This window comes from Silurus aristotelis, assembly GCF_946808225.1.
Source record: "Silurus aristotelis genome assembly, chromosome: 4".
NCBI lineage: Eukaryota > Metazoa > Chordata > Actinopteri > Siluriformes > Siluridae > Silurus > Silurus aristotelis.
The window spans coordinates 14437788-14465287 of record NC_139577.1 but is presented as its reverse complement, the minus strand read 5'-3'; the positions used below and the strand labels follow the sequence as shown (position 1 = coordinate 14465287).

General features: G+C 39.0%; 3 protein-coding genes and 1 long non-coding RNA gene across 15 annotated transcripts in view; 1 reads left to right on the top strand and 3 right to left on the bottom strand.

Annotated features, from left to right (window-relative positions):
* The window catches only part of eif2ak3 (eukaryotic translation initiation factor 2-alpha kinase 3), a 31971-nt gene extending 17218 nt beyond the window's left edge, over positions 1-14753 (bottom strand). For 2 of the 3 annotated variants that reach the window (XR_014533337.1, XM_083540215.1), the window contains exons 1-2: positions 14243-14753; positions 2328-2457 (exon numbers count right to left, since the gene is read on the bottom strand). Coding sequence is in view for 1 of the 3 variants with exons in the window: in XM_083540215.1 (XP_083396341.1) it covers positions 2328-2457; positions 14243-14511 (399 nt within the window). In the remaining 2 variants the exon portion in view is untranslated. Of the gene's footprint in view, positions 1-2327; positions 3015-3181; positions 4682-14242 lie in introns of those variants that run through there. The other variant, XM_083540216.1, reaches the window with a different exon arrangement.
* The window catches only part of LOC310725367, a 24128-nt gene extending 7450 nt beyond the window's left edge, over positions 1-16678 (top strand). Inside the window, exon 2 of the long non-coding RNA XR_014533341.1 lies at positions 16558-16678. This is a non-coding gene — a long non-coding RNA (uncharacterized lncRNA). The remainder of the gene's footprint in view (positions 1-16557) is intronic.
* rpia (ribose 5-phosphate isomerase A (ribose 5-phosphate epimerase)) lies at positions 15616-26821 on the bottom strand. The gene is made up of 9 exons (XM_083540253.1): positions 26478-26821; positions 24498-24558; positions 22525-22580; positions 22370-22429; positions 22158-22222; positions 20937-21005; positions 20568-20709; positions 17576-17675; positions 15616-16739 (listed from the first exon to the last, which is right to left on the bottom strand). Exons 1-9 carry the CDS (start codon positions 26658-26660, stop codon positions 16642-16644), a joined length of 834 nt encoding a protein of 277 aa, XP_083396379.1. The 5' UTR covers positions 26661-26821; the 3' UTR covers positions 15616-16641.
* A 516-nt stretch (positions 26822-27337) lies between these two features.
* slc4a11 (solute carrier family 4 member 11) overlaps positions 27338-27500 on the bottom strand; it is a 66030-nt gene continuing 65867 nt past the window's right edge. For all 10 annotated transcript variants that reach the window (XM_083540227.1, XM_083540226.1, XM_083540218.1 and 7 more), the window contains one exon: positions 27338-27500. This exon is cut by the window's right edge and continues 2473 nt beyond it. The gene's annotated coding sequence lies outside the window, so the exon portion shown is untranslated.

Genomic DNA, 27500 nt, shown 5'->3' with positions numbered 1-27500 from the left:
CACGGGAAAAAAAAAAAAAAAAAAAAGTTGTAGGCCAAAAGTATGGGGACACCCAATCATATCTCGTATGCGCTTGCTAATATACGATTCCAGATTGAATCCCTAGACCCTGTGCTGTAATAATAATAATAATAATAATAATAATAATCTCTGCTCTTCTAGGAAGGGTTTCCACTAGATTTTGGTGTATGGCTGTGGGGATTTGTGCTCATTCGTCCTCAAAGGCATTAGTGAGTTCAGGGACTTGAGATGAGGAGGCACCATTTCAGTTCATCCCAAATGTGGGTTAGGGTTCAAACTTTAAACTTGGCAAAGCGTTTTTTTCATGGAGCTTGCTCAGTGAACAGGTGGGTGTCATGGTAGAACAGGTTTGTGCACCTTAGTTACAGGAAAGGGGAAATTGCAATACAAGAGCATACAGAAAATTACATTTATGGTTAGATTTTGGGGAAGAATCACATATGAGCAATATGGTCAGGATTCTATGAACGTTTGGCCAGATTGCGTTTTTTAATACTTGAGATGTTTTGAATAATATGTGATATAAAATTAGATTTGAATAATGACCACAGGTTGAGGTGGTAGCTTATTAGTGCACTTTGGATCTAAAGGTCATGAGTTCAAATCCCAGACACACCAAGCTGCCACTCCTGGGGCCCCTCAGCGAGGCCCTTAACCCCAGAGCTGCTCAGTCGTATGAATAAGATAAATGTTAAATGATAAAAGTCTGGCGTCTTCCAAATGCCATAAATGTAAACAGCAACAATAACAACAATGTTAATAAGTTATTAAATATTAAAGTTATGAAATAAAAGAATGAACCAAAACACATTCTGAAATGACGTTCTTTCATTATCACCAGAATTATCTTCTGCTGATAATCATCCTAAAAATATAACAATTACGCAATTCCCGAGTGTAAAAAAAAAAAAAAAGGATTAATTGAAAGGATGAAGGCCAGAACGTGTGCCCATTAGGGAGGGTGGGTGTGCGTGTGCATGCAGGGTGGATGACATCATCCCCCACATAAGGCATTATCTCATCCTAAAATCCGCTCAGCATGAGTCACACCACAACGCAGTGGCATTCCTCCATCTAAAGCCCCCCTTAACACCCCCTCTCCTGCTCACTCGTCAATTTTTTTTTTCCTCTCTCTCTCCCATCACTTCTCCTGCTCTTTCTTGTTGTGACAGCATGATTGTGCAGACACCTCTGTTTACTGCTCGTCTCTCCTGGTGCCACAGCATGCTATAGGTGAGTGCACCATGCCTGCACCATGGTGAGGGCCAATCAGACGGGGACAGGCTGCTCTAATCACTGAGCAGACTGCCTCGGCCAATCAGGGCAGCTGCTAGTGCGATACCCAGAGGGGAAGAGGTGGGGGGAGAAGCTTAGAGCCAATGGGAGCTCTCTTTCCGCAGAAGACAGGCATTTGAGGTTACCGCCAAAGCAGTCAGTAGAGAGAGAGAGAGAGAGAGAGAGAGAGAGAGAGAGAGAGAGAGAGAGAGAGAGAGAGAGAAGAAATGATATGAACTCCAAGCAAAGCTCACACAAATACACCGACCCAGCAAAAAAATATTTCGAAATGCACAAATAACATGTACAAACAGCTGTGTAAACACATTGTTATGAACGCCAGGCACACACAAAAAGCTTCCAGTACAGCAAACTGTTATAAGTCTCATTGTCAAGTCTGGCTTGTGTTTTGGGCATGCATGGATGTACACACACACACACACACAATAGTGTAAAGCTGCCAAAAAGACCTTCCCCCATACTGTTCTGCATGTGTACACATTATTTTCAGACACAAACGCTGGGTCATTTGTGTTTTTGTTGGTTACAACACACACACACACACACACACACACACACACACACACACACACACACACACACACACACACACACACACACACACACACACACACACACACACACACACACACACACACACACACACACACACACACACACACACACACACACAGAAATAGTTTGCCAATGATTTTGCTTTTAGTTCCAAGGGCTTTATTATATAAGCTTTTTTGTTTAAAGACACAAAACGTGATCTTGTTTTTACTGTCGCACATTTTTTAATGGTTTTGAACTTATTTATATATAAAACATTTAAAAAAAGTATTAGGATTTTTTCCAATGATAATACATGTGCAAACCTAGGTGTTTTGTGTATAATGATATATCTGTCATATCGCCCACCCCTTAAAAACAGTTATTGTGATATTTATTTGTTTGCGCGTAATTAAAGCTACGGTATGGGAACGTTCACGCGTTCCATACACTGCAAGAAGTATGTTTGTTCGTACCTCCGGCTTGCTGAGGCTGGATGACAGCAGGCAGCCGGAGCCCACGTCCAAGTCCCACTGCTTGCGCCCGTGATTCAGAGGATCCAGAGCCGCAATCTGTCCGTCCAGTGTGCTGATGATCACCAAGCTTCTATCAGAGATAAACAAAAAAAAAAAACAGAACACAGACTTAATCTACAGGTGCGTAACAATGTAGCATCACAATTAAGCAATTTAATGTAGAACCTTTCTGCATTGTGATGATTAGCATTTTAAATGATAGACAATTTAAAGCAATGTCGGCTGTAATTAAATTAATCCACCCCGTTCATATCATTATGATACGCCTTTTATTTTTTGTAATATAAACAAAAAAATAAATAAAAAAATAAAAAATAAAAAAATGCAGTTAACATTTTTAAATTGCAGTTAACAAGTTTTTAATGAATCAGCTTAAAATGTTAATTCCTCAAAACAAGCTAAATTCACAACGAATTTTACTATTTTATTCGATTGTAATGTCCACCAACTTGCAAATAAACTTTGGGATGGGGGAGAGATTTGCCCAGATCTTCATCTATATTTCATTCTTCTGATAAATTAATCTCAATTCATATCAAATTAGGAAAACTCTAAATGACTAATATCACAAAAACTTCTTGGGGAAAAACAAAAACAAAACAAATTGAAGAAATCATCCTCAGGGCACTTCCCGTGGGCTCACCACCTGCAGGAGGGACCGTAAGGGACGGTGCTGTGAGGATTGGGCAGCAGTCGAAGGCGGGGGCCTGCTTAGACTGCTGCCCCCGCGACCCGAATTACGGATAAGCGGAAGAGAATGAATGAATGAATGAATGAATGAATCCTCAGGGCACAGGGAGAGTTTGGGGAAGAAGCGAGGACGAGGTAGAGCTTTGAAATCCACTTTGACACTTCACGCACTGCACATGCACTGATGGAGTCAGATAGTAAAGGAGCCTCGGTTCCCATGAATTCTCTTCATTACTGCAGGCTAGGAACGTTTGTTTTACCTCCTCCAATGGGATTCAAGAGTGTAAAACGCTTCATCTCATCACTCCTGATTGGCCAGTAGTGCCCTCCAAAAATATTTGGACTGATTGGTTGTTGCTAAGCAGTGGGTGCTGGTAGGATGAATGAAGACGCTGCACTGGCTACACCCCTCTGTGATTGAAAATCAGAGTTTCTCAGCAGACAGAGAGAAAACAGGCAAAAGCGAGAGCAAGAGGAGGAGAGAGAGGATTATCTGGACAAAAGTACTGACCAAGTAATTTTTATTAGAAAATTCTTTAACATCTTGACATTTTAAACCATAATAGTAAACTGATAAGAGACGGGAAAGGATAAGGAAAAAGGAAAAAGTGTAGGAAAGAAAAAGAAAATGAAAAAATTGATCCTAAATCTGGACAATGGTTGAATTTTGTAAAAGTACAAAAGGTATAAGTTCGATGCCTTGCAGGTTACCTATTGATAGTTTGTGAAAATGTGAATCAGTCCATTGACTTTCTTCTAACTTTTCTCACTGCTTTTAGTTTTGAAAAAAATTGGACTTAATGTTAGATCTAAATCCAAAAAAGTTTCTCCAAATGACTGTACCGAATAATAATAGTAGTAATAGTGGATGCTTGAAACTCCCACAGTATGCACCCTGTGCCTTCTAATGCACAAGTTTGCATTCCTCAAATAGCCAGTCGTCCTCATACCCAAACAAACTCGAGAGCACCCCCCATTACAAACAACACACACACACACTCATTCACTCACACGCATGCACACCTGACAAAAAGAGACCTTACCAAAGCAAAAAAACTGAGATGCCCAAACTCACACAGTATCTGAGGTATTTAGACCAATCCCAGCCGAGCTCTCTAGCCCGACACCCAATCATCATTCGGTTGCGCAGCGGGACGTCCAATCGGAATGCAGTGCCATGAAAAAGATCAGCCAATGAGCAGAGAGCGCTCGCTGTAACCATGCAACAGCGAGCGGCATCCGCCGTCCCACTGTGAACTGCCAAGTATCCCCCCCAACACCCCGCCCCCGCCCCAAACACACACACACACACACACACACACACACACACACACAGCAGAATGAAAATCCAGCAGCAGTGTAAGCACGTGTGGGGAAGTTTTAGACGTAAAGCCACACCCATGCAGAGAAACAGCACAGATAAAAATTAAATAAAATAAAAAAAATAAGAAACTACAGAGAGATGAAATGGGTGCAAGGAATTTGGGGCAGTGACGTCTCACTGTCTCTCAGACCGAACGAACGCAGAAGAAACACAAAAGCACACACGATGCAATGACCCACAAACACAAAACTGTGTCATATGTTATGTGTCTGTATAACAGTAAACAAACAGGGCCTTTATATCTATGCACTAAATCGGTATATTAAAAAAAATTATAAACACATACACACACACCCCAACACTTGTGATGAACTTCTTCTGTATTGGAGAATTTGTGTCTGAGAAACAGAAATTTCTGCATTTTCAGCACTTTTTCTTACATTAGCTTGAAGATAAATATTGTACATTCTCACACCCACAGATACCAAATTGTGTCTTATAAATAAACAACACACACATGCAGGGAAGTTGTATACAAATAAAACTAAAAGCCTTGATCAGCACTGATTACTGTCCGGTTATATTTAGTACGGTTTGACTTGATGTCATGTAGGGATGAGATTTTGTGGTCATCAAGTTTTACTGCATGTATTGATTAGGATGTGCAGCCGATACAAGCTGCCATACACACAACCTCTCATTGAAGATCAGGTCACGTGCGTGCACACAACCGCACCCGAACTGAGTTATCACCATCTGCACTAAACTGACCGTCTGGTCATCAGCACACACACACACACACACACACACACACACACGAGCACTTTCCTCTCTAAGCATCAAATAATCACCATGGTGATACCAAAGGTTTATTCCTGTGATAGACCTATAACGATCGTAAACCCCCGCAAAGAAAGCGCCCTCGGTCATATCCCTTATCTCTGGAACCCGAGATCGTTATTGTGTTATTTCACTCGTGCCTGCTCCTTCTCTCCTGTGTTCGTTTACAACTCACAGGCGCTGAAATCAAAACTCCATGGCATGGCGCTCGGCTCTTCTTATTGGCCACAGCCTGGCCTTGATCTGGGCAGCTGATTCGTTGTTGCTAAGCAGTAAGAAACCAAAACGACGAAGACAGCCGCCGGGTCCTTGTGCTCGCCGCGTTCCATCGCGAGGTCTTTTCCGCCTGGTTTTAAAGATCTGCCTGAACGGTCCTCTCCCCGTTTTTCTTCCCCTTCTCCCCACCTTTTCTCGTGCTCTCCACCCACTGCAGCACTGCAGCAGGGCGGCTCCTCCACAAAGTCGCAAGTAGCCGTCCGGAAAACGATCGATAAACAAATAGCAGAACTTTGATACGAGCAAGAAACTCAGGCTGATTTGTTTTCCCTCTCTCCCTCTCTTCCTCTCTCCCTCTTTTCGAATCTGCATGCAAAGCAGTGTGGACTCCTGACAATTAAAACAAACTCCACAAGTAGTGAACAAGTACAAACTCACCTAAATGAGGGAAAACATATACATGCTACAAAACACCAAACACCGTTATTAAACATTGCATTTTCCATGCGATCAGAAGAAAATGGTAAGAACAATACTTGTGTGGAGTTGCTGAATAAGTTATAAATGCCGCCATGATCGGTTCACACATGGACCACCGGTTTCCCAACAGCTCATTGCTTAAAACCCAGAGAAGTCCTGCGGTGCTCATTCATCATCAAACATCGGACTCCTCCAACACTCAGCCAGGGACTCCTTTAACTTTAATTGGAAACCAAAAAAACTTGCACAGACTCCCTGAGCACAGATTTATTTTATGAACAAAAACCCCAGAACTATTCCAATATTAGGCTCATTCTTTAAATGTGTACAACAATATTTAGGCTTGGTGCTATGCGGTGCTTCAGTTGTCATTAAATTCAAGTTGGTTTTATTGATACCTTTAGTTATTTTCAAGGCTACTGGGGTGTAAAAAAAAATTATATTTCACAGACGGTCATGCTTCTCATGCTTTGAAGAATTTAGCTTTTTAGAGACCAAAACGTTTTGAAAATCACGTGGCAATTTCATATCCTACAGCTTCACAATCAGTTTATGTTTTCAGAAAACAATAAAACATGCACATGGACTCTGCAGCCTGCGCTCCTGCCCTCTCCCTCGCTCTCCTTCTTTTTCTCACTCTCTCCCTCTCTCTCTCTCTGCACCCAACTCAAATTCTGAGCACTTTCGCCTTCCGTCCTTCTAATTGGCTAACAAGTTTCCAAGCTTGAGGCCTCTGGTTGGCTGTTGCTAAGCAGTAGGCAGCTGGAGCTAGACGTCTGCCATGGTTTGTGCCAGGCAGGCAGAAGAGAGCTGTAACAGCAAGTGTGTGTGTGTGTGTGTGTGTGTGTGTGTAAGGGCACCTCAAGTGTTACTTCTACAAAAGGTCTCAGAGGAATCGCCACTAGTCCAAAAATATACTCAATCAGGTCAAGCCGAGCTGCACACTTGGATCGGTTTGGTGTGCACTGGCGCGCACACACACACACACACACACACACACACACACACACACACTCGATATGCGTCAATAGGATTAACTATCGATTTACATTTACAACTGTATATGATTAGATCCACGACCAAATGCACCTTCAAGACATTCCATCAAATACACTTTCAGTCAACACTTCACATCCGTCTCATCTGATTCTTCAAAAGAAAAACACTTCTCACTGTCAGTTCCTTCTGAGCGGTTTCTGTTACTCACACAAACATGTCCCGTGTTTGATTTGGCACCTAAATGCCATTCTCCCTCTCTCTCAGCAGAGTCAGTGCAAAGAAAAGGAACAGGGTGAAAGCAAAAAGTGCTCACAATCCTACCCACTGTTATCACTGGGCTGCATGTTCTGTAAGTGAACAGCACCTTCACAAACTCACTCTCATTCCAGTTCTTTACACCGAACATTACTAGTTAACAATTAACTGGAATGCGATTATGGACCGGCACCAAACATTAAATTTCATTTACACTCTGGGCTTTTATTTATTTCAGAGAGAACGATCCAGATGTTTTCTTCCAGGGATAAGAAAAAAAAAGGAAAAAATAAATAAATAATCATAATCCGTATAGTTAAGGCTAGTCAAACCATAACCAGAATGCTTCATGCATGCTGTTTGGTACAGCAGTGCTGCCAGAGTTGTTGATCATCTTTTCTGAGGCTCACACAAGGGAAATTAGAGGCCTTTTCCTTCCCTTCCCCTGCTCTCCATATGACTGATTGTGCCGCTGCTCTCTCTACACTGCAACGAGTGTACCTGAGATGTAAATCACAAAGTAGCGATCTACTGTATTTGTGTTTTATAGTATAGTACAAGTCTCCCGGGTTTCTGGGTTTGACTCCCGCTTGCCATTCAGCCAAGCTGTGCATCGCTGAAACAGTCCCAGGAGAACACCATCCCCCAGCTAAGCTGTTCCATGTCTCGGGAAAGGCCTGCGGGTGTTGATTCTTAGGAACCGAGCACAATAGGCTGGTTTCTCTTCGTTACCATCTTCATATGTGGCGTTGAGGACAGTTTAACGCTCACAGTGCACATATTTGTGCCGCTAATCGAGTAAGCATTCAGATTTGCGTTTAATCTTATCGTGTTATACAGAAAGCGGAAACTGCAATAAAGGCGTGAGAATGGGATACACACAGAGGCGTGAACGTGTCATTATTAATGTGTGATAGAAAGAGCTGTAGGTGTGTATGGGACTAATACGTTAGATAAACTCACAGCTAAGTGAGGAGGTTGTGTAAACGTGAGCCACATACAATATCAATACTGACTCAAGTAATTTAAAAAAAAAAAAAAAGAATAAAAAAAAAAAAAAGTACTGACTGTACTAAAAACTGTGTGTAATGTGAAAAACATTTTTTGGATTAAACTGTGTTTTCAATTGTTTGATATCCAGAAAAACAGTATTTTTGTGATTTTTTTTTTGTCAAAAAAAAAAAAAAAAAAAAACGAAAAATCTAAAGTTTAAACAATAAAGGCAATATTTCACCACTTCCTTTTGCTCACATTTACCAGGGATACCAAGTATGCCAAAATTAGTGTAGGACATTTTGTGTGTATGTGTACGTATATATATATTTTTTTATGAAAGTTATTAAATGTCTAATAAACGCTATTTCACTATTTTTAGTTTGGACATGTACAGTTGCATCGGAAAAGAATTCACAGCTCTTCACTTTTTTTCACATTTTATGTTACAGCCTTATTCCAATGTGGATTAAATTCATTATTTTACTCAAAATTCTACAAACAAACACCCCATATTGACAACATTTGAAAAATTGTTTGTCTGAAATCTTTGCAAATTTCTATGTATATTACACAGCCTTTGCTCAGTACTTTCTTGAAGCACCTTTGGCACCAATTACAGCCTCAAGACTTTTTGGGTATGATGCTACAAACTCCGATTTCTCCCATTCTTCTTTCCAGAACCTCTTAAGCTCAATCAGGTTGGATGGAATGCATCAGTGCACAGCCACTTTCAGATCTCTCCAGAGATGTTCAATCAAGTTCAAGGCTCTGGCTGGGCCCAGACTAGTCTCCCAGTTCCTGATGCTAAAAAAAAATCCCCACAGCACGATGCTGCCACCACCACACTTCACTGTAGGGATAGTATTGAAAAGGTGATGAGTGGTGCCTGGTTTCCTCCAGACATGGCGCATGGCATTCAGGCCAAAGAGTGCAATATTTGTTTCTCATGGTCTGAGAGTCCTTCAGACGCCAATTGGCAAACTCTAGGCAGGCCGCCATGTGCCTTTTACTGAGAAGTGGCTTCAGTCTGGCAACTCTACTATATAGGTCTTAATGGTTGAGAGCTGCAGAGATGATTGTTCTTCTGAAAGGTTCTCCTTTCTCTAACGCTGGAGCTGTTTCAGAGTTATCATCGAGATCTTTGTCGCCTCCCTGACTAAGGCCCTTCTCCCCCGATCGCTCAGTTTGGCCGGTTGGCTCACTCTTGGAAGAGTCCTGGTGGTTCCATACTTCTTCCATTTACGGATGATGGAGGCCACTGTGCTCATTGGGACCTTCAATGCTGCAGACGTTTTTCTATACCCTTCCCCAGATCTGTGCCACAATACAATCCTGTCTCTGAGGTCTAAACACAATTCTTTGGACTTCATGGATTGGTTTGTGTTCTGACATGCACTGTGGGACACTGGTAACTGTGGGACATTATCCAAAATATCCATATCCATATTTCCAAATCATGTCCAATCAACCAAATTTAAAACAGTTGGACTCCAATCAAGTTGTAGAAACATCTCAAGGATGATCAGTAAAAACAGGATGTATCTGATATTTTTTTTTTATAAATTTTCAAAGAAACAAACTTCTTTCCAATTGTCATTATGGGGTATTGTTTGTAAAAATGTAAGGAAAATAATGAATTTAACCAATTTTGGAAAAAGTCTATTAAAATAATAAAAATGTGGAGAAAAGTGAAGCGCAGTGAATATTTTCCGGATGCAACTGTTTTTGAACATAAAATAAGGTCAAGAGCTTTCTTTTGTTTTTATAATTTAAAAAAATTATATCATGATGCCTCATAAACTCATCTATCATTCATTTCATCTAGGTACTCGCATGTCTCTAGTAGGCCCACATCAGCTAGTTCTACAATACACAATATTTTTACCATAATATATCTTTACTAACTAATATATATATATATACATCTTTCCATAGAATAATCCTCTGAAATCTTTTTTGGGGGGGGAAACAAAACAAATTAATTATCAACATATTGCAGAAAAAAAAAAATCATATTGTGACCCAATTTATCACAATATCAATAGTATATTATCAGCTTTTTATCCCCCAACCCCAGTAAGCATGTTGAGAACTCAATCAATAACCCAATAATAAAAGGTAATGCCTCAGGAGACAAGTGTGTATATTCCTGGGAGCCTGTTCTGGTTAAATAAACAAAACCTCAATGGAACGACAGAACCTGATAGATAGAATCAAATGTGCAAGTTCACATTCATGAAATTCTTCTTTTCTTTTCCAGCACCCCCTAAGCAGGGTTTTGCTCAGGGACCTGGCAGAGGAAGTGATACCAGGAGGCTCAACTGATCACCTTTTGAACAGAAGTTCACTGACCATCAATATATTCAGGTTAAACAACTCAAACATTTTGTACTCAATCATTCTTTGAAAGACAATACAAACTTAAGCATGCGGTTTAGAAACAAGCGGTCGTTTAACCACGCTCCTGCCACCTACACATTCCCAAGTGGCTTGACCATGAAAAAAATCATTGTCTCGTTTTCTACAGTTTCAAAAGATGGAAATGAAGTTCTTTAATGCCATGAAAACTTGTTTGAGCAAAATCACATCACTAAGCACTTTCATTTAGAGCAGATGAGACACCATTTTATTGAAAAATAAAATTTCCTTTTCAATCATTTTCCCAACCTGATAAGCCCACAGTCACAGATGTAAACGAATACTCTACTTTCAACAAATACTGAAAATATTAAAACTTGATGCTTCCGTTTAATAAACTATTACCTCTACTCAACCTCACAGACTGTATATAGTTCAGAATAAGATATTCAACCAGAGTGGTCAGTTCACACTGAGGAGAAAAAAAAACAACAACTCAGGGAAGAGATATGTTTTATATTAAGTTAATCATTATTCGTGATATTAAACCATCAATTGCAAAATACTGCGACATGTAAAACCACAGTTGTGTGATCCTGACTCACAGGTGTGAGCCGGAACAAAACTATCAATGTTGCATGAAAAGAACTTGCAGTTAAAGTTGCAACTGCTACATCAGAGGTCACAAGGGTAAGATAAATCTGCATAACATGTGGTGGAAAACAGCTTCCATAAACAAGTTCTAGACATCATTTGGAAAAGAAAAATCTGATTTTCCACATGACTGTACTGCTACACTCCTTTTTGTACTTTCAGTCAGAAAAGAAAGGCATTTTATTGAACTCAAAAACACTATTCATGGATGCTTGACCAATCTGAACCCATTTCTTTGTCATCTTTAAAATGATTATTAGCCCTAATTGTGGCCTGGGCAGAAACAAAACATGAACCATTTCACAGGAATAGTCTGCTGTGTCTGCTGCATGTTTATGAAGTTAACACCACACCCTCAATGTGCTCTAGTGGACTGTAAGTGTGTCAAACTTAGACAAACAAGGATTCAACAGAAACATAAATCAGGGGAAGTAAACAAAATGAGGAGAAACGGCATGAAAAAAGAAGACGAGGAGAAACGACATGAGAAATGAGATCAGGAGAAACGACATGAGGAGAAATTCATGAGAAATAAGATGAAGAGAAACATGAAAACATGAGAAGAAACGGCGAAGAGAAACATGAGAAATGACATAAGGAGAAACAACATAAAAAAAGACGAAGAGAAACTGCATTAGAAATAAGACAAGGAGAAACAACATGAGAAAAGATGAAGAGAAACGATATGAGAAATAAGACAAGGAGAAACGACATGAGGAGAAATGAGATGAAGAGAAACATGAGAAATTACATAAGGAGAAACGACATAAGAAATGAGACGTCGAGAAACAACGAGGAAAGATGAAGAGAAACGACATGAGAAATAAGACGAGGAGAAACGACATGGGAAAAGATAAAGAGAAACGACATGAGAAAAGAGATAAAGAGAAACGACATGAGAAAAGAGATAAAGAGAAACGACATGAGAAAAGAGATAAAGAGAAACGACATGAGAAAAGAAATAAAGAGAAACGACATGAGAAAAGAGATGAAGAGAAACGACATGAGAAAAGAGATGAAGAGAAACGACATGAGAAAAGAGATAAAGAGAAACGACATGAGAAAAGAGATGAAGAGAAACGACATGAGAAAAGAGATGAAGAGAAACGACATGAGAAAAGAGATGAAGAGAAACGACATGAGAAAAGAGATGAAGAGAAACGACATGAGAAAAGAGATGAAGAGAAACGACATGAGAAAAGAGATGAAGAGAAACGACATGAGAAAAGAGATGAAGAGAAACGACATGAGAAAAGAGATGAAGAGAAACGACATGAGAAAAGAGATGAAGAGAAACGACATGAGAAAAGAGATGAAGAGAAACGACATGAGAAAAGAGATGAAGAGAAACGACATGAGAAAAGAGATGAAGAGAAACGACATGAGAAAAGAGATGAAGAGAAACGACATGAGAAAAGAGATGAAGAGAAACGACATGAGAAAAGAGATGAAGAGAAACGACATGAGAAAAGAGATAAAGAGAAACGACATGAGAAAAGAGATGAAGAGAAACGACATGAGAAAAGAGATGAAGAGAAACGACATGAGAAAAGAGATGAAGAGAAACGACATGAGAAAAGAGATGAAGAGAAACGACATGAGAAAAGAGATGAAGAGAAACGACATGAGAAAAGAGATGAAGAGAAACGACATGAGAAAAGAGATGAAGAGAAACGACATGAGAAAAGAGATTAAGAGAAACGACATGAGAAGAGATTAAGAGAAACGACATGAGGAGGAATTTCAGGAGAAATGAGATGCAAAGAAACGTGAAAAACCATGAGAAGAAACGACGAAGAGAAACATGAGAAATGACCGAAGGAGAAACGACATGAGAAATGAGATGAAGAGAAACGACATGGAGTAATGACATGAGAAGAGGAGAGGAGAAATGAGAAGTAACATGTCTCTCCTGTGGTATCTGTGCAGCAGTAGAGACATGACTGAAGGAGTGCATGAACAGGTGCACAACTTATATACGTCCTGTAAAGACACCAAAACAAACTAAAATGTTTCCGCTCGGTTTCCACAAAAACTTGGTATGATGTTTTTCCCCCTATCAGATGAACATCTACAGTAAGTGTTGAGACGGGACGTGTTTTCAAGCATTAGTGAGTGCAGGTTGATGATGCGGCAACACCCGCCACTGCAACACCGGAGCAAACTTCCGCTTCAGTCACGAGTTACAGCCAAGTCTCAGGCTCCAGGACAGAACCCCAACAACCCCTATACTCCTTCATATTCACTTTTATAAGCACCACTGATCAACACTAAAGCATTGGAAAAATTAATGAAGCAAAAAATAAAAAAAAAAACAAGGGTTCTTTAAATAAGCAACACGAGTAACCGTAACCGAACACATTCGTATGAGGTCTATACAGGATACTGGGATTCCCCAAGTCGAAAGGGTGAGATTCCATTGAGCAAACAGAAGTTATATGCAATAAATATTCGATTAAAGTCAAATAAATGCTAAATTAAAGTTATATACATTAGCTATAAATAGGAAACTTCTGCTCGGGGATCAATAGCTTTAGTTAGAGACAATCCCAGATCTTTAAAACATAGCATTTATTTTGGTACATTTTATTTCTGTTACATTTAATGTAGTTGTAAAGTCTGTTCGAGTATGTAATAAAATCCAGCCAGACAAATAAGCAGCTCAATATTTCATTTTAATAATAAACACAAAGTGCTGAGAACTAGTTCGTGTTCATGTTTTTCATCTGGATAAACGTCGTTTTTTGCATTAAAAGCAGCAAAATTTGTGTAAATACTTCCGTGTGACAACCTGATGCTCGAATGGTGTAAAATGGAAGTTGTAATGGTGATTATTTGGGTAATGTTTTGACGCTGAGAGACCCTGTGCTCGGATAGCGGTCATGAGGAGAGAGACTGAGCCAATGTGAGCAAACATTACCTCAGCTCCTGGAGCTCGCCAACAAACTTCCGGCAAGTTGAACACAAGACTAAAGGCGACTGGATTTGGATTTGGAAGGACGGATGAGGGTGAAGGATTTGCACGGATCGTATTGTTTATTACCTGCCGTGTTGCTGGAAGTTTGTGTCGTTGTCGCCGCTCGGTTCCTCTGTGTCCCCGGGCGAGCTGTTCTCATCGTCCTCTACCGTGGCGTCCCCGATGCTGCTCTCCAGCCCGCGCTCCATCACGGTGTCTGGTGTCTCCAGCTCCGTCCGGGACAGAGAGTTGTACTGCACTGTCCTCACACTCACAGCTCTCAGCATCAACAGCAGCAGCAGCAGCAGCAGCACAAGGGAGATGCCCACGTTGCCAAAGCGAAGCCCCCTTTCCATTGGGACAAGTGACACATCAGTACACAAGCGATCCCATAACCGAAAATGTGAAATCAAAAGAAAAAAAATAATAAAATAAAACACTCTAAAAGAGGTCGGGGCGGTTTATAAAACCGAGCGAACGCATGTAAATGGTTTTCCCGCAACTCTCCGTTCCCGTTTCTTGGCGTAAACAGACAAGTCGCCGAGGCACCATGTTATTGGCGTTCTCCCTGCAGTCGGCGGTGCCTTAGTAACGCCCCGCCTATTCCGTCTGCAAACGCCGATTGGACGCTCGAAACGGGCGAACTCATGCGAGGCCCTGAGCGCGCGACGCTATAGCTGCGCGCGCCTGTCAATCTGCTCGAGCGAGTCTACTAAGCAGGACCAGATTGGTTCACGCGGACGTCGGTTTGAGTAAAGATCCGCCAAAAAACACCGACCAATACAATTGGATGCTCTTGCTGTCAATCAAAACAGAAGAGGCGGCCCGCAACCTAGCGGAGGAAATGGGAGGATCGGTGTAGTGAACGTTATATAAATAGAAGTAAATGATTGGGGCAGAGAACCCACATGAGAATCCCGATTGGGTTTTCGCGCTGTCGATCAAATAAGACATCGAAACCAAAATAAGGGGCGGGACATAACACCGAAAAGACGTTAGGAGAGAAAGTACGCGGATGGAAAGAGCGACGTGGCCACTTGTTTACCGACACAAAGTTTGACACTTCCTGTTCCGGTATTTTTTTTTTAATGGAAGAGTTCATCATTGCACTGTTAATCACAACACGAGAGCTTAATGAGATTTCGAAACCCTAACAAACCGCGTTAAAAAGCAAAATATTCGGCCACATTTCCCTATGAGCTCAGCTAAACTTTACACTGCATTAATTATAAAAAATAAAAAAAAGTCAGCAAGTCACACCGTCCAAATTATTTAGCTATAATGCTAAATTTTGTAAAAGCATGGCTTCAGAAATAACTGCTTTAGTAGTAAATAATTTGTTGAAACACTCGTAACACAACCTGTACTGCCCTCTTGCGGCCAGGAAAGAAACAACCGCCAAAAGCACCTAAACCTGCGTCAATTACAATATATACGTAAAAAAAAAAAATACACCAGTATTCGGTTCAACAGTCCTCTTTTATTATATTTCATCTTAATTCAAAAGCAAAACAATGTAGGAATTTGGTCGCAACAACAACAACAATATCAAAACCTACAACCCCTATAACCTATATCAATAATGTTGGTAAGAGGTAAAAAACAAACAAAAAGAAAAGCTGGTGTGTAAAATCTTGTTATGCAAATTTATAATGCCCATTCCAAATATGAAATAATTATATATTTTTATAATCACATATGCGTGTAAGATAAGGCGCAAGAGTGTGAGAGTTTGGTAGATCGCACTCGAAATCCCTGATGCTACCGAAGTCTACAGGCACACATACACATTATATAATTATATATATATATATATATATATATATATATATATATATATATATGAAATATACAAATAAAACCCAATCAGCTGGTATGTGGTTTAGATTAAAACAGATAAATCTGTTTGAAACAAATACACGCAAGTTGGTTTAATCATACCATTAAATATGTATTAAATAATATTCACCTGCAATGCTAAATTATTCTGGATTATTCATATATAACCTGTTATGTGATGGTTAAACTGAAAAAGTACATTTGAAATAAGGCATCAACGTTGACAAAAATGACTGATACAAGGCGTGAGGCACAGAGATCAGTGTGCAAGAAAACGCAAACTAGGCATTCTCCAGCATCTTCAACGAATAACGGTCATTTAGTTATTCTGGGCTTAATCTGTCGAGTTGCACAATATCGTGTATGTGGGCCAGGATGATTCAATCATTTTACTCAGACTGTGACAAATAACAATATAACAAACAAAAATGTATTGTATGTATGGATCTGTGTATAATTCTCTGAACACACAAACAAACCTGCATGAGATTATAAGAAATGTTCTAGTGGTGTACCGCTTAGACAGCTGGGGCTTTTGCTACTCCTAGTGACAACACAAAGAGGTGTGTGTGTGTGTGTGTCCACTGCACTGGCACTTGAGGCATCAAGGACAGGAAAGGGCAGAGCTTTCTGTTTTTCGAGTTTCTTCAGTTCACTGGCGCATCTCTGACCTTCACACTCCCATCTTCCATTCCAAAGTAAACTTTCTCAGCCATTCCTACAAACAGGCCAGTCTCCACAACACCTATAGAAACAGTAAGAGAGCGAGAGAGGGACATAGACGTAAAGTCACTGGATCCGTCTGAAGAACAACAGACATTCAAACAGAATAGCTGCTTCTCCTTTCTTCTGTACGTTTACATTCTGTGGTTTCCCTTCCTTGCACTTTAATTCCGCTTACTGATAATGCAAAGGTTTAGGAGGTAAAAACAGGCTGTAATGGATTGTTAGTTTGTTTTGTGTAAGCAAGAACTGTATGGAGATGTTAAAAGGTTGGATTTGAGCTGCTATCCAAATAGAACTGCATGTAGACGGAAGCTTATTTAGCTTAGACTGTAGATTCAGGCTGATGAGTCGGCTGAATTTGAGGACATAAACCGGGAAAATGTTGGGCGAGCCTCAAAATATAGCGTCTATATTTGGTTTCTGTTGTGGCTCATGTTTAAAAACGCATTCGTGCTCACGTGTGTGTGGTTAAGAAGCGTGCATGAAATACCATTATGGCTGTAATATTTCAGTAACTCGAGAAACAAAGCATGGACTGACTGAGCACACACTGTCCAATCATAGTACAAATGACATAATACACCACATAGGTTCCTGGGTTTGAAGCAAAAACGTGCATTTTTTTTTTTGACATTCCACGCTACAAACGCAGTAGTGTCCTATTGCAATCTACTGATATGGTAAAGCTTTTATTTATCAAAGACTTTCTGCAAAGCGATACGGTCTGTCACACACACACACACACACAGTATGTAATCACTGAAAGAAAGACAATCAAGGAGATTCTTTAGTTCAAAGTATTATGAAGCACCTAATACACACTGGATTTAAACAGGGAGGTAGTGGTGAACTGACCTGGGATCATTTTGACAGCAGTGTTCACCTCTTTCCAGTTCTGTGCCTGCTCAAACTTCCAATCGAGGATGAAGTTGCTGTTATCAGTCACCACAGGACCCTAAAGCAGTGCACAGAGATAATAAAAATAACTAAATACAAAATTTCAGTGTTGGACAGAATTCCTGAGTGAGAGGAGCATCTGTTCTTCTTCTGTAATAGAAACATTCACAGTGGCCGCAAATATAATGTGGGGACTCGGGACACTATTACGATTTCACTAAACACCATTATCAAATGTCAAGCTTAGTAGTTTAAGCAATATATTTCCATTATTTAAGAAATATGAAAATGATAGATTCAAATAAAAACGGAAATGATGTAGATGCTCAATATCGATTTTTATTAAGGATTTAAGCTCTGGGAAGGCAATATTACGAGTAACACTTCATGTTCTAAACACTAATTATGCTTAAAGAGCTTTACCATCTGCATGTCTGAATCCATTGACCCAACCTGCATTATGCCAACAGTCCAGGCTGGTGAAGGTTGGTGTATTGGTTTAAAGCAGGGGTCACCAACCTTTTTGAAACTGAGAGCTACATCTTGGGTACCGATTAATGTGAAGGGCTACCGGTTTAATACACATTTTCTTCTGAAATAACAAATTTGCTCAATTTACTTTTAATTATATGTTATTATTAATAATTAATGACATTCATCTATGTGAAGACACTGATCATGTTAATGATTTTTCACAATAATTAATTAACAATGATTTAACAAGGAACAGATAGATGCAGCTCACTGGTAAGTGGCGCTTGGGTGAGCTTTTTTGAGAAAAGGCCCGTGGGCGACTTATGTGGTCCTTGCGGGTTGGTGACCCCTGGTGTAAAGAATGTCTTGGCACACTCAAATCCAACAAATCTCCACTAGAATGCCACAGACAATGTGAGTATTGTTGCTGTGTTTGTTTATAGCCACATTTTGCCATCTTCCATTGGCTTCCAGCATGATAATGCACCATATCTCCAAATAAACGGTATCTCAGACTGGAACATGACAGAGTTCAATGTTCTTCACTGGGCTTAGTATTCACTTGAATCCAGTAGAACATTGTGATGTGATCGAACAAGAGATTCACAGCATAAACGTGTACATTAAAAATCTGCATTCATTGCTTGAGGCAATCGTGTCAACATTGACCAGAATCTCAAAGAAAAAAACAAAACAAAAAAAAAAACAAACCCCACAACATCTTCAGGAATCCATGTCACAAAAAACTGACTCAGAAAGCAAAGTGAGGCCCTACTCAGTATTAGTATAGTGTTCCTAAAAAAATGCTCTGTGAACGTGTGTAGGGATTTACAGGGTTATTCAAAAAGAATGAACCGATATCATGACGCATTGCTTCAGTTCTCAAGCATCGTCATGGAATGAGTCAGTGAGCATTTGAAAAAGGAGTTATGATTGTGAGTATAATACTTGTGACTTGGTTGAAGTTTTGTATTACTTTTCCTTAATAAAATATCGTGGAATGAAATCTGTTCAAACCCTGTGTTCACTGAATACACACAAAACTAATGTTTTTTCAGGTACATTTTCAGGTGAACGCTTCGTTTTTCATTCCTGGTTGGTGAAGGAAAAAAAAATGAATGTTTCTGTGGTGACATTAGAGTAGCAGCTCAACAGTAGTGCTTACCCCAATTACTAATGAATACTAATACACAGCTGATGCTTCATTACTCACAAAATCATCTGAAACTAACACTAATAAGCACATGCCACTGGTTAAATGCATCGACATCACAGAGACAAGAAACATTTGGCAAGACAGAAAAATGCATTTACTGTAAGTCTGTAAGTGATATTTAAAGACTGGATGAGTTGGAAGGAGAAGACTTCCAAGAACATCATCATCATCGATAATATATTCATTTAAATCCAATTCTACTTTTTGCCATACAAATTAAAGATCAGAAACAAACTGACCAATTGATGTAACAGTATCTAGAAAATGGGTAAAAAAATAAATAAATAAATAACTCCTCTTACATACTGTTACTGAAGGAGGAAAAGAAAAGAATGTAAACAACTGGGTCAAAGAGTTCAGAGTAAAGATAAGATACTCATAAAAACACTTATATTATTAAAATGGAAAATGTAGCTATTTGCAGAAACATAGAACAGCACCATGTACACTCAAGGGACAGAGGTATAAGAGCACACACCAGTCATTTCTTCCATATAATGTTACCACAACTTTGGAGGCACACAATTGTTCTTAACAATACATTTTCTCTTCACTTGAGATGGAGAGCCAAAACTGTTCCAGGATGGAAATAGCCTTTTCCACAAAGCGAGCTCTATGGAATAGAGGATCTTGAGTGGACTGCTATAGAGCGGTGTTCTCAGGCCTATTGAACAGAATTGGGGATGAACTGGAATGCTGACTGCACCCCAGGCCTTCTCACCTCACCATCCATCAGTACCTTCTTGTCATATGGAACTAGAAAATGTTGACTCATTTGTCTGCCACACCAGTTACAAAACTTTAAATTACGTTCCTATCTATAGAATGCTGATGTGAAATGAGAAGCCATGCTGATTTCGCATCAGCATTCTATAGATAGGAATGTAATTCAAAGTTTTGTCATGACAATGATCATGACAACAGTGAAAAGAAAAAAACACTGCTTGCCTGTGTCTTTAACATCCATGTGCTACTGCACAGTGGCAATTCGATCCCAAAACAGCTGACAGGAAATCTCTCCACATAAGTAACCATCCTAAACTGAATAGCAATGTTTAAGGACTAATTTGCCACCTAGTGGACATCATTCCTTGTAATCCTACACTACATTATTTCTGAAGGTAAGTATGTGAACACATCATGCTCCAAGTATAAATGAGGCTTTAATCAGCGCTTGTCTGGGAACAAGGTCACAGTAGTTGTTTTCTGCTTAAATTCTCACTGGGATTTTAAAACACTCTTTAACATGCACTGTCTCACCGCTTTACTGACAGCCATCCTCAGCACAGCTTCTCCACCAAAGCGCCGGGTGATGGCCCTGGACACAGGCACGTACGCCATTGGGACCACTTCCACCGGCACACCTTTCTTCCACTGCTGTCCCAGGGCCTTTGAGTCCTTCCTTTAAATGCAAGAAATGAGCCGACACACACTGCTCAGCGGCACTTCATAAGGATTACAGTTTGCTTATTCAGATTAAACCTTTGAAAGCTTCAGTTTCTATTTAATCCTAAGCAACAATGACAGGGTGACTGATTTAGTGTATTGATTAGCATTTGAAATACAGCAGCTGACAATTTACATTAGTTTCCTAAGAGAATGAGTCACCTTCTTCTTTTTCTTTTTTACCTGTAGTCAGCAATGACGATGAAGTGTTTGGCACAGCCGGCTACAATTTTCTCCTGAGTCAAGCATCCCCTAAAGTGCAGGGAAAGCAAGAGAGGAGGGAAATAAATGTTATTTTGGTATTAAATGAGTTTTAGAACGCATATACAAAATGTTCAACTTGATCCAGGGAAAGGGAACTCCAAACCTTTCAAAAAAAATATTTCATACACTGAAAACAATGTCTGATTTTCTAAATATCAAGATCACACTCCAGGAAGTTTCATTACTTAATCAGGTAACCTGGGTGTCGGGTGCAAAGTGTGCATATGTATGTGTGTATGCAGATGTGCTCATGGACTTTAATATACACTGTATGGACAAAAGGTTGTGGACCCCTCACTATTAGATGTGTATGTGCTTTTTTTTTCTCTCCATTTGCTGTTATAATAGCCTTCAATCTTCTGTGAAGATGTTCCACTAGATATTGAAGTATGCTTGTTGAGATTTGGGCTCAGCCACAAGGGTGTTAGTAAACTCAAGGTATTGATTAATCGGCACTGATAGAAAAAAAAAATCTGAAAAGAATCTATACCAATGGTTTTTCCTGGTTGCGTCTATTGCGGAAGCAGTTAGGAAGGTCCGTCGTCACTACGAGAGCGGCCTCTAGAGGCAAATTACTGACACCACGAGACGGCACACTGCACAAAGTGAACGGTGCTTGAAAAGAGCACGGTGCACAGAGCAAATAATTATTTATTTATATATATATAATTATAATTAATTATATATAATTAATTAGAACATTATTTGTTAATTATCTTTAATATAATGAATTTATACATTTTTATTTCATTTAACATATTTTCATGATTCAATAGTTTTTTTGTATCTATTTTACATGAAGTGTTTGTTTTTTTTTGGATCTATTTTCAAAACTATCGGTGGATTGAACGGCTAGTACGTTCCAACCTAGCAATCGGTTTTGACCTCTACAAAGAGGCTTTCCAATCTCAAATGGAGAGAAAAGGTGTAATATGGCTTGTAAATTCAGGGGTCTCAATATTGTTGTCCATATTGTGGCGCTTGTGGTAGAAAACATTGGAAACAGTGGACAGTTAATTCATTTTAAATCGTAGTATTTTTAAGCATCTAATACACTTAAATGTAACTTTACTTGCAGTGTTTTTGTTTGCGACCATTAAAATAATATCTGCAGCCGATGGAGGCTCTCTTGCTCCTTACCCTCCTCCTTTGATAAGAGTAAGTGAATCATCCACCTCGTCAGCACCGTCGATCGCTACGTCCAGCTAACAGACACACAAGCAGCCTGTTAGGTTCATTCAAAACATGAAAATTTGCTTTAAATGTACACTAATTTGTAGCTGTGCATTAATGCATTTCACCCTACAGGGGGTTCGAGTTATCCTTCTCATGTTTAATTGTGATTAACTCACATCTGGGTGCCTGTCTAAATCTGAAAGCGACAGGCCATGCTGCAGAATCAGCTGACGAGCCTAAGGCAAAGAAAACACAGCAGAATTACCTTTATCATTATTCTGATGTATTACAACGCTTGTACCACTGCTGTTGCTGCTTCTGTTAAACTTACCTGAAACGAGGTAGGAACGCACACAATGTTTAACTTCTCCTGCCGCACTCGTTCAGCTACAGAAACAATTATTACAAATAAAAACATTATTTTTATTATGGTGCATTTTTGGTGCTCGTTACAAACACACAAATATAGTTATGTATACACATCTCTCTTCATTGTGGCACCTGTTAGTGTGTTGGGTATATTAGGTAGCAATGGAAAGATTTTCCTCAATTTTGACATGTTCGAAGCAGGAAAAATGGACAAGCGTAATGATTTGATCAAGTTTGACGAGGGTCAAATTTTGATGGCTAGACGACTGGGTCAGAGCTTCTCCAAAACTGCAGCTCTTGTTAGGTGTTTGTCAACGAATTCTGTTATCGATTAGTTGGGCTGCTCAAGCTGTGTTTTTTTGTGATATGATAGCACAGTGCTTGCAAAAATGGTGGATAGTACAGGGTCAACCGGCAGCAGGAAAAATGTGCGTCAAGGCATGTGAGTATTTTCTATCAAACGCGACAAAGTAAACGGTACCTGGAAGTTATGCAAAGCGGAGCTTGTGAAAAGAAAAAACACTGGTGATGAAGGTGAAACATCAGCACGGTGAGCAGAAACTGTAGAATCCTCATCATGTGAATATTGTGTAGTTTAATGAAGTGTTATTGTGTAAACTGTTTGTAACTTCGGAACAGTCGCACTGGATCTGTTTTGTCGTTGCACAGGTTGCGCAATCAGTTCGCTCACGACATGGTGACGGATTCAATTAAAACAGTGCGAACAAACACTAAATCTAAAAGCAGCAAATAACAGCAGCAGTAAACGATCACATTTTTTGCCACCGTTATGGTTTTCATTATGCATTTGTACACCAATCCCTATATACATAATTGTTTTTTAATCAAGACTGTTACCGTGTTGCATTTCATGCTCTTTTTATAGCATTTGTCTACTACAACAGTTACTTATCTGTTTTCAAAAGTGATTTACTGCTTTACTACGTTTAAATGCTTGTTTTTAAAGTTTGTATATTACATATATATTTCATTTAATTATTATATAAAATTAAATAAATGATATATTCTAGATGCTTATATATTGAAAAATGAACAAAATATCTGTGTTGTTGTTTTTTTAATTGTAAAAACATTGTTGTATTCCATTTTAGACAGATTTTTTAAGCATGGTTGTCAACCTGCAAAATATAATATAAATGTTGATTTACAAAAATTACTTCACCTTTTATACTCAAATGTTTTATTTTATTATTTTATTTTTTTACAGAAAGAAACGACTCAGCATGAGTGAAATTGTTCAAGGACAAATCCCACCTGCGCTACTCAACAAGCAGCTACTATAAGCTTTAAAATATCTAAACTAAAGGTAGTTAAACTCAATGTGGCTTTTGCATTTTTAAGTACACTTTTTATACATACAATACCCTAAATTAGGGTTTTATATAGTTATATAGTGAGCAAAACATCCAAGGAAGTTTTTTTAAATGATTAATCGAAAAAATATATATATAGTAATTATAATAAAAAAATATATATAAATAAAATTATAATTGTCCAATTAATCAATTATCAAAAAATATTAAAATTGTATATTTATATTATATTATAATAATATTACTTGCTGTTTTATCTATCTATCTATCTATCTATCTATCTATCTATCTATCTATCTATCTATCTATCTATCTATCTATCTATCTATCTATCTATCTATCATGATCTAATGCTAATACGGCAAAAACCTTGAAATAAATAAGAGGGACTTTACACAGTCACATCATGCACAGCATTAAAGGTCACTACTAGAAAAATGGAATAGGAACTGGTAGTTGAGGAGACAACCCCAAGTTGGCAAACTGACATAAAACTGAAAGGGAGTGTTTAGTGGCTTTTGCCAATCGGCATTGTATTCCTAATCAACACAGCATTAAACACAAACACAGCATTATCCACATACTGTACACTAGGACTTACCCAGTCTGTCCACAGCATAGACTATGGTGGAGCCACTTCCCACTCCGACCACCTGGTTGTTCTGATGCACACAGAAGTAATGTGTTATTGGAACTTTTACATTTAATATTTCATATTAAAGATATGATCTACTTAACTGGTCTACTTATTTCAGAATACTTTAACAAATGTCTTCATTCCTTCCATCCTCCATTGATTTACTCCCTCGATATGCAGAATTGTCAGGATTTTCTCCTTTTAAAAGAAATTCTTGAAGCTGGACATAAAACGCTAAATAATCTATAGTGCTAGCATTAGCCACTAGCCACTTCCTGGCATCTTATTTCGGTACGGAGTGAGCAGCCACAGACACTGACACAGAGAGCAGACACTGCGCTAACTCTAGTTCCTTTTTTAAACACCTGTTTTGTGTTGTGTATGTTTTCAAGTTTGATAATAATTAAAAAATGCACTCTAAGTGTTTGGCAGAGACTAAAAATACTTGTGGTCCGCCACTTAATATGTTCCTGAGGGAACTTAGAGTTTAACTATGTTCTGCACGTTACAGTAGATGTAGACCACTAATGATTTATAAGCAGGTCACACACCAAAGAGTTTCCTTTTGCTTACAGTCATGTCTTTCTCATGATGTCTTAGGATGTCTTTCCTTGCAACATTTTGTTCTGGTTTACTAGACCATTACATTTGGGTTAAATGTTGTCTATGGTTAAAATAAACCAAATCAACCATAAAACCAAATAGTCAGGTTATCACATTGGAATATAAAAACAGAAATAGTGTCAATAATATCAATTTATTTTTATTAATTTGGATATTATTAATAGTCAGTGGTGGACACAAAGTACACAAAGCATGTACTTGAGTTACAGTAGAGATACACCAAGTAAAATATTACTCCAGTAAATGGGATTCTTTTAAACTTTAACTTGAGTAAAAGTGTAAAAATAAATAAATAAATAAATAAATAAATAAAAAAATAAAAAAAAATAAAAAAAAAAAGCATTTGCCTCAAATCACACGAATAAGGTCCGAGTGTTTGTGAGTTCGATTCTCTTCCATCACTTATTCCTTTCAATATGTTCTGCTTGCTGTTGAACTGATGCTGAACTGTATGTTGGTGTAAGTAGATACCAGCAAACACCAATCAAAACAAGTTCAAACCAGAGTGTGCGCTCGACCCTGATTGGTGGATTGCTGCATGTTTGAACAGTTACGTTTTTACCCGCTCATAAATAAAGATTTTGTAAAAAGTAGTGAAGTTACAGTTAAGGTCTCCCTAAATAAAAAAGACTTCAGTAAATTAAAGATTTAAGTACAGTAACGAACTACATTTACTTCATTACTGTCCACCACTGATAGAAGTATTCGTATCGCACATGCTCCATTTCTTCACGCGACAGTTTTCAAAACCACGCCCCCTGTCCCGGATTGGTTAATATCTCATACCCGCCACTGCCCGCGTTATCAAATGATATTTACCGGGGGCGGGGCAGTGTGAACACAAACATATATTAGCGTCCTGATCGTACAGTTTTCCTATATGCAATTACACGTCATTATTAAGCATTATAAATGTAGTTATTGGGTGTTGCGTAAGTGTAACTACAGTAAAGGACCAGGATGTAGCACTAGTTAGCACTGCAGCGAAGTTAGCGTTAAACAAGCTCAAAACTAGTTCCGGTTTTAACCTGAAGTCTTATGTAGTAGTAGCAGTATACGTTTGTGTGTGTGTGTGTGTGTGTGTGTGTGTGTGTGTGTGTGTGTGTGTGTGTTCGTTACATCCTGGTCCTGGACTTCGACCTTTCCAGGACCCTGAGCTAAGAGTCAGATCCCTACCTATAAAAACACCACATGAACTCTAAAGCATGTCTGCTACTGCTGAACTTAGGTAGAAGAAATCCTACATCAACGCTGTATACTTGAGTATCAAGTGCCATGTTGTGGATCCTCTGAAACCTAAGCCAACACACACACTCGAACCTGTATGTGGTTGTCCACAGCTGCGCAGGCGGCCAGTTTCTTTGCCTCTTCGGCCATCACGGTGCTGCTGTTCAAGCGGTTTCCCGGTCCACGCTGCAGCCTGATGAGCCTTGAGGAAGAGGAGGAGCGACCAAAAAGAAGCGCAGATTTCACGCTGAACTCAGCCCACCTCCACCACTTCATCACCCTTCACCACGCCTCCTCTTACAGCTTAAACACCCCCTTATATCACACCGCGCAGAGTCCCAGCGCTCATGGGAGATCAGGGAACCACAAAAAAAACGTCTCCCAGCTCAAGTGACAATTAAAGAATAACGCGCAGGCGCTGAGTTTACTGTTGATTGGCGCACGGAGCAGCCAAAAGGATAAAAGAAAGCGCCGCAGTGGGCGGGATTAATACACGAATTATATATGTATGTAACAATATGACCACTAGAGGGCAACCAAGTCGCGTTTGTTGCTGCTGATGTTTCAGCGCCAAAGTTTACGTCCCTCTTGCTGTCAAGGTTTAACGTATTATTTATATTCAGGCAAACAATATTGAATCTAGTTGAAAAAATTTTTATAGTATAAACAACAACAAAACAATGTTTTGTATAGCTATAAGCCAATTTACTGATCATAGTGGTCAGTTGAATCGATGATTGATCTAGGAAAACTGGTTGTGACATGGGAATATATCCTGAGTGAGATATTAGTGTTACACACACATTATAAAAAATTAGAAGCAAGTAAAAATTTCCAATACATATGTGTTTGGGAGGTTGGGGGGAAACCTGGAGAACTTAGACACTTTGGACCCTTTAAACACAGTGAGAACAAGCAATCATTATCATACTAATAACAGAAAAACTAGTATATCAATATAACTCTTTATTTGGCAACCAGCTTGAAATGATCTAGTTTTCAGTGTATAACATTACCTTTCTTAAAATCACACAGTCCTTCTGATAAACATTTATATCTTTTTTCTTTTTTTTTTCTTTTTTTTACATATTGCAGTTTACAAATTTAGCTTATCTG